Source organism: Propithecus coquereli, unplaced genomic scaffold, assembly GCF_000956105.1.
Source record: "Propithecus coquereli isolate 6110/MARCELLA unplaced genomic scaffold, Pcoq_1.0 Scaffold3, whole genome shotgun sequence".
Taxonomy (NCBI): domain Eukaryota; kingdom Metazoa; phylum Chordata; class Mammalia; order Primates; family Indriidae; genus Propithecus; species Propithecus coquereli.
In genome coordinates, this window is record NW_012148618.1 from 19,682,542 (window position 1) to 19,690,963 (window position 8,422).

At 35.6% G+C, this 8,422-nt stretch overlaps 1 protein-coding gene across 1 annotated transcript in view; it reads right to left on the reverse strand.

The window, feature by feature from the left end:
• The window catches only part of SECISBP2L (SECIS binding protein 2-like), a 66,390-nt gene extending 58,220 nt beyond the window's left edge, over positions 1-8,170 (reverse strand). Inside the window, exons 1-2 of the mRNA XM_012649147.1 lie at positions 7,902-8,170; positions 172-350 (exon numbers count right to left, since the gene is read on the reverse strand). Of these exons, the coding sequence (XP_012504601.1) occupies positions 172-350; positions 7,902-7,925 (203 nt within the window). The 5' untranslated portion in view covers positions 7,926-8,170. The remainder of the gene's footprint in view (positions 1-171; positions 351-7,901) is intronic.
• Positions 8,171-8,422: the final 252 nt, after the last annotated feature.

The window sequence follows — 8,422 nt, forward strand, 5'->3', positions numbered from 1 at the left end:
AGGTTGCTATGAGCTAGGCTGACGCCACGGCACTCACTCTAGCCCGGGCAACAAAAGCGAGACTGTCTCAAAAAAAAAAAAAAGAAATAGTTAACATTTAAAAGTTAAAATGAAGTGTGCTCTGCCAACTTCTAAACACCCCCCAAAAAAAGAAAATAATAAACAAATTACCTATTGGACTGGTTTTCCTGCACAAATGGATAACAAGTAATCAGGTAGCTGGGAATTGGAGTTGGTTCTATACCAGAAACACTTCCATTATCATTTGGGAGAGCCATAGGGATCATAAATGTATCAGGATTCTTCTTCTGGGGAATAAACGGCTCTACCTCAGCCGATAGCTTGACATTCTTCAAAGAGAAAGTAAAATATGTTAACAAAGCAAGCAACTTAATACAAATTTACAATTTAACAACAGAAGAGTCAGCCTTTACAAACAGTAACTGGATGTCTTCTCAGTATTCACAAGACATCCAAAAGGAACAGCAATGTCAATGTAAAATAACTGAATGATCAAGTTATTTGGACAAAGCCATCAAATAAAATAAGGAAAAACTTATCAAAGGTTACTATATTTCAATAAAATCATTTATGTTATCAAAGCTGTTAAAACAATTGAGAGTACAAGCAAGTCATATCTCAGGGCCTAAAAATAAAGTTGGTAGTAAGAAATGTAGCTCTTCAGAGAAAACAATGTGGTTTTAATTAATTTTGTTAGGGGAAAAATCAGAGTTCTAAATGATAATTATATTTGAATAGTCTAAAAAATAGTCTATTTCTATCTATTTCAGGAAATTAGATTGTATCATTAAATTAAAAGGAAGAAAAATGTCTAAGATGAAAAATACTTAAGGAGAAAAAACTTCTGGTTCAGTTAAACTGGGGAAAAAAAAAGAATTAACTTCAGTTTCTCAGCAGACATCTCAGCAAACTAAAATAATCCATTAATATGTAGTCCATTTTAGTTTACTTTGTATCTCTTCTTATAAAAAATCTATAGAGAGTTAAAAGACATATAAAAAACTATAGATAGTATTTAGGGATGCATATATGAATGATAAAAACTATAAAGAAAAGTGAAAACAATCCATAAAAGTCAGGATAGGAATTACTCTTAGGAAAGAGGGAGCTATAATTGAGGAGATACCTGGAGAGCTTCTGGGGTGCCGTGCAAACTTCTATATCCAAATTGGGCAAAACTCATAAGGTGTGTACCTTATAATGATTCATTAAGCTGTACATTGGTTTTACATAGTTTTCTGTGTAGTTAACAACAAATTTTAACATTTTAAATTATAAAAAAAAATGTATAGGCACATTCTGCAAGGGCAGAATTTAAAAACCACATAAATATTATAATCTAAAAAGATATTAAACACTTTTTAATAAAACCAGTAAATGAAATGGAAGCCAACATTTTAACCATTCAAAACAATTACCTTAAAAGCAATGGTCCTAACCAGAACTTTTTCCCAAAAAACCCTCTAGGGTGATATTCATTAGAAGCTCCCACAAAGCATAGCTGTCAAAATAAATTTCAGGCATGTTTCTCACAAAAGTACTTAGTAAGGAATCCAAGAAAATCTAAACACAAGATTTGATATGCTCGATACACAGCCCTCATTCAGAAAAATTAAGTTCTCTAAAAACAGAACCCTGTAGATCAGAAATGCTTGTTAAAAAGGTTGGGGGGGGGGACAAAATCTGAACTGCATAGCAGTATTAATTCAATATCCTTCTTCCCTACCTAATTTAACTTTGACGTCTACAGCTGTACATTAACCAAATCTGAAGTAGATAAACTGTAGTAATAATATCTATAAATATTTGTGAAGTGAAGTTGGTTCCTTGAATTTTAACATGAGAGGCGTGGCCGGGCGCGGGGGCTCACACCTGTAATCATAGCATTCTGGGAGGCTGAGGCTGGAGGATTGCCTGAACTCAGGAGTTCAAGACCAGCCTGAGCAAGAGTGAGACTCCGTCTCTAATAAAAATAGAAAAAATTAGCCAGGCATGTTGGCACATGCCTGTAGTCCCAGCTACTCGGGAAGCTGAGGCACAAGGATCGCTTGAGCCCAGGAGTTTGAGGTTGCTGTGAGCTAGGCTGACACCTTGGCACTCTAGCCCGGGCAACAGAGCGAACTCTGTCTCAAAAAAAAAGGAGAGAGAGAGGCAAAAGGCAAAAGCACCTTCACACACTAATAATATGTTAGTAATTTTCACTCACTAATATTCATTAGAATCCAAACTTATTTACGTAAGGCATAATACATCAAAATAATAAATGTTTCCTCAATTAGGAAAAGAAAAGCTGATTTAGCTGACTTTCAACAATAATGCAAAGATAATGGAAACGTGCTTTATATAGTTCATACATATGCATAAGAAGAGAGGAACCTCAAATACCATTTTAACTGCACTAAAAATATAATGTTTATTATTTCCTTCAAAAATTAAAAAGTCCCTTTAAACATATGGAGAACTCACTGAACAATTTTATAAATCTGGACTAGGAGACATTAGGTTTTTGTTTTAAAGCAAGAAATACAGGCAAATCAAATTATCAGTCTAAAAAGAAAAAGGAATCATAATAATGTAATTATAAATAAATAATTTAAAAATAACACTTTCCCCGACCCCTCCCCCCAAACAATACCAACTCATAAATTAATTTGGTAGCAAATTCAAATTTTTGCTCAGGTCAAAAGTTGCAACAAATTTCATTGTACTTTACAAAAAAGAGTTTCATAAACTTAGGCATCCCCACTGTTTGAAAAGGTAGCATGCATAATTTATAACTAATGTCTGCACATATACACAGTATATACCTTTAAATATTAAAGTTTGTATTGGTTTTATTCTAAGTGCAATTCTAGATACCAGAGTTCAACAATAAAACTCACAAACACTGAAATGACTCTTTGTTTTTAGCAACCAAAAAAAAAAAAAGAGAGAGAGAGAGAGAGAAACTGCTATAATCAACAGCTGCACAAACAGAAGATGTCACTAGTAAGAACAGACTGGCGAACTTTCTCCTATAGTTACAACTCTGTATAGTTTCAAAAGTTGTTTACTGTGACTTTGGGGCCTTCTGTATCATACATCAAAATGCAGCAGGCTTGAAAGCAATGTTAAGATACCAAACGATGCATAAAATTAATAAAGCCCATATAGTTAACATGTTAAGTAAGCAACAGATTCTGGCAATATTTTAATTATATTAGTATAGAAATCTAAGAAACATGTCTTGCATAGTGGACAATAAAATGTTATTTTTAAAATTTAAAAAATTAGATTAGTTACTGCATACATCATTCCTCAGTTTGAATTTCTGTGTTTTAGTCTTTCTACTTTTGCCAAGATCTATTTTTTAGGGATCAGACATGTTATAGTAGGCAGTTGTCTCCACAAAGAAAATAAATATGCAATAAGTCTAAATTACACTGAAAAAAGTCTAATCCTTGTGCTATTATTTACTTAAGAAAAAAGCAACTATCTAATAGCAAAATTACCTTTCAGAAATTTCAGAATTTTCCAAGTTAATGAAAAAACTATAATCCCAGAAACATGTTTTTGAAAAAATATTTAAGCAGTTTCACATTTATTTTTAATTTTGGGTATATTAAAGCAAATGCCAATAAATAAAATACCTCTGATGTGAATAATCTAGAAAACTTAAGAATTTATTAGAGCATGAAACTATAAAGACTTGTTTAAAAGAATTTATTAGACAAATGCATTCAGATCATTAAGAGCCTATATAATTGAACAAATATGCATTGAGCGTATATTCTGGAAAGAGCACTGTACTAGAGTGATTTGGAGAAAATGGGCAAACACTACAAAGCACACAGTAGAGAATGTACACTAAACTCCTTAGAGATGAAACCTCCAGAAGAATGCAAATAATTTTCCCAGATTAAGCAGTAGAAAAAAAATGACACCCACTTAAAAAACAAAACTGAAGTTAGAACATAATGAGACACTCTCCCACAGTGAAACTCTAGAGTATGTACCACACACCCACAGAAAAAATATGACCATGGAAACCCTCCATACATTCTATGCTATGGTAAAAATACGATATCTCAAACATTAAGATATTTTACATCTCATGGCCAAAGATAAAACATCTTCTGAAGGAAAACCCTATTAATGCTTAAGAAATAACTGATGGTTATATATTGTTTTCTGATTAGAATGGCGTATATTTATTAATAAAGTAAACCACATGCCAAAACAAACTGCAGCTGTTACATGTGTAAGTTTTGCAAGACTCCAGAAATACCGAGGGGAAAAAATCAAAGTATTTAACTTAGACTCTGCCCGCTTCTTTGCTATCCATACATTTTCCTCTTTTTCTTAAAACAAACCAAATCTAATATTGTTAAAAATCTGATGGTACTTTTTTTAAAAAACAGCTTTCTAGATTTGTTAGTTTCTGGTTTATCTAGTCTATTAATTTCTGTTTTTATATTTATTATTTTCTCTCTTCCTTTGATGAGGTTTCCCCCCTAATTTTTTGCCTTGTATGCTTAATTTTTATTTTGCTTTTAAACTGTTTAATAATGAAGTTATTTATGACTATGCATTTGCCTCAGAGTATAGCTTCAGCCACATCCCATAGGTTTTCATATGTGATATTTTATTATTACTTTTTCAATAATGTATCATTCTACTTTTTACTTATTCTTTGCCCTAAGGGCTTGAAAATGTCTTTTTTAATGCCCAAATGGTATTTTCTTTAAATGAACATGTAATGTATATATTATACTTTGTTTTTGACTGTAAAAATATTGTTTCAAAAATCTGATAAGATAGGTAATTTACTTATATCCATATATAAAGGCCAACTATAAGTATTACAGAATAAACACTTTATAGTAACTTATTTAAAATACATTTAGTTTGGAGGACTGATATTTAATGTTTATAAATTATTTAAAGAAAACAATAAGCCAGACAATTTTCCATCCTTATTGAACAGCACAGTTGCATGAAATCATATATATTCATTACATGTTTTTCTAAGAATTAAAGAGATTAATAACCTATAACTTTGTAAATTCTTTTAAAAGAACTTATCTAATGCTAATATACTCAAATTAAGCCAACATTTAAATTATTTGTGATAACACAAAAGAAATTGTGAACCTCAAGTGTTCTGTCACTTCTAAGCCCATTGTTTATTTTAAAATATCTCAAAACACCGTCCTAAATTTCCTAAAAATAGAAACACTAAGCCTTATAAACAAAATGAACTCCATGATTTATTCTTCACATCCCTTTACACAAGCTTTTGTTTGTAAGGAAAAAATGCATTACACCAATAGCTGTTCTTAAACCATCTAATTCTGGCAGTTAAAATTAAGCTACTTGTTTTGATTAAATACAGAGAATACTTTGTAAAAGAGAATGCTGAAAGAGATACTCCTAAGATTCTCTTCTGGTTATAACACTCTTTCAAATAATCATTATTGCAATTAAGATTATCCAGTTACTGTATTCCCAGTAACTTACTTTGTAAAATTTTGATTAACATACACAAAATTTATCTTTTTTATAAAAAGATTTAATATATAAAAAAGAGGTAATTTCCAAGAACACCAAAATGAATGCCTTCAACCAAAAAAAGTTAGATTTTTTTTTTTAAGTTACACTTGTTAAATACCCCAAGGATTTAATTAAGATGAAATGCAAAAGGTCTTCTGTATTAAGTAGCAGTTTTTAAAAATCAAACTTGTATGAATTCCTAACCAGTACAATACTATAATGAGTAAGTTTTAATGCTGTAGGCATTTCTAGAAATTCTGAATATAAGTCAATACTGGTTTAAAAGGAAAAAACAAACCCTTTGTGAAGAAAAAATAGAAATTCAGCACAGCCATTACATTATGGTATACTGGAAAGAATCAAGAAGTCTACGAAGTTGAGAAATCTCAGTCCCTAATCTACCATTAAGTTAATGGTTCTTAGCCTTCCTTTGAGAATATGATAAAAATAATGGAGTCTTGCCCCAGAAAAACGCATATATAAAATGAAGCACGCTCCTTCCAGGTCATCCATGCACCCCTGAATTAGCTGCCTACGCATTAACTAGGCAAAGTCACATCACTTTTCTGGATCTCTTTTCTGAGTGCATCGGAGAGTGAAAGAGTTTCAAGTTATTCTTTCATTTAGGGTTAAGGCGGGGGAACAGGCAGAAGGTACTAGAAGAAAAAAAATCTCAACAAAAAATCCTTTTTCATGATTTTTTCTAGTTCTCAAATTTCTACAAGGTTTTAATAGGTTGTTGACTTTGGAAAGACGGCATGAAAGAGGAAGAGGCTCTCTAGTTTAAATAATTTGCTCATAGTACTTGCTGCTAAGATAATCACACACAAATAACTATGCTAAATGTTACCATCTAAATAGTTAATTACATTTCCTCTAGGATGAAAGGAACCATAAGTATACATATGGTAGCATTACTGGTTACAGTTCTGGCATCATGGTGAAGGACCAAAATGTTGAACCCCTTCATTAGCAGTAACGCACATACAAGGAAATGATTCAAAAAAAATTCCTATTTATTTGTCAGGCTTTGAAATCTCAGGTATTTTTGATAGATACCTTCAGAAGTTTTTTTTTTTTTAATTAAATTCGATATAGGCTGCATACAGAATACTCTGGGTCACAGGAAAGCCTATGTGTATTGGCCAAAAGGCTCCACATCATTTTTGCTTTAGTAATTACATGTACTGTTTTATAAAACTCATTTGTGTTTTCAGAGTTATAGTTACCTAAAGCTTTTTTTTTTAATTAAAGCTTGTGTAAAATCAAATACACAACTAGGAAGCTGTGCTTTGCCTGCAAAGAGTCGGATTTCAAAATCAAAACCAGCTCCAACTAAATATGGACATATACAGGAATTTGGGAAATCTTATCTCATTTAATCAGGTGCTAATTACCCATCTGTAAATTTAATTGGCAAAAATTACTAAACTTTCTTCTGTTTTCATCTATTTGCTTAATGCATTACTGTGCAAGCCCTTCAAAGAGGGGAACAGAGAGTGAATAAACTTTGACTTGAAATTATTTCGTAGAGATCTTAAGAGTGGTAAGTACTGGGGAAAAAAACTATTATTTTAGATATTTTTTTATGTCGTCATTATCCCTGCCTCCCAGCACTTACTAATATGGACAATCAAGAAACTGATGCAACGAAAAACAAAACAGAACACTAATAGGACTACTCCGCAAATATGAAAACGGGCTCGGAAATGAACTCATGCTCTTACGCCCTTAAAATATAAGCTCAATTCTTAAAAAACATTAACTACAATTTTTGCAAAATAATTGGACAAACAAGACAAGGGGAAATCGTGGTATTACTTCTTAAAAGGAACGCCACTGCAAAAACAATGCTCAACTGTACGCAGATCTGAAAGGCTCATGATTCTCCTTCATCTGTAGTTATCACACATTCTCTGACGGTCTTTCTGGGTGAGAAGCCTTCAAAACGCCTTTCCACCTTGAAAACACATTCCAGAACTGGAAGGAATGGGGGGAGGGGAAAGATCTGCTGGAAGTTACAGGCCCTCCTCTCGGTTCAGCACGGACAACTTGGAGCCTTCTGGCCCTTTTCAACAAGCAGGGGAAGAGAGGCAATGGAGAGCTCCCAGTCCGAGAGGTAAACAGGGCTGGAGAAGCCCCCAAGCCCAAGGCAGCAGCTGGAACAATGCAGGAGAGCGGGGTGCAGTCAGGCTCCCGGGCAAGGGGTGGGGGGTGGCAGGTCTCCGACCGCAGGAACCCGAGGGCTCTGGCTGCCCGAGTCCCACGCTCGGAGACCTGGGCCCGGCCTGGGAGGAAGCGGCGACCCCCAAGCCCCAGACCGACCGGCCCTACCCGAGCCCGCGTACCTGGTCTGCAGGGGCTCGGTCCATGGCGCCTCCAGCCGCAGCGGGCCCGCGCTAGTTGGTGTAGAAGGCGCCTCGGGCCGCTTTCTCCATGGCCCCCCGCTCGGGTCCAGATTGGGTTCTGGACCTCCGCCCCTATCTAGCTGGTCGCAACGCCGAGTTGGCTACGCCACTGGCCGACGAGGAGGCTCCAGCTCCGGGAGATGGAGGAGGCGGTGGCAGCCGCGGGGAGGGATCATCTGGGACGGAAGCCGGGGAGAGCCCGAATAGGCGAGAGGCGTAGTCGGAAATGGAGGCGCACAGAAGGGAAAGGAAGAGGGAGGAGGCACGGAGGGGCAGTGGGCGGAGTGACGGCAAATGGCCTGAGCGAGGGTAGGAGGAACCCAGGGTGGCCTAGAGGCTGAGGCCAGGTGGGAGTGCCCGGGAGCAGGTGCCCCGAGCCACACTCCACGTTAAACTGGGCGAGTATCCGGCCGCTTGGGACCCAGGACCCCCGGGACCTCAGAGACCTTTTCAGGATCCGA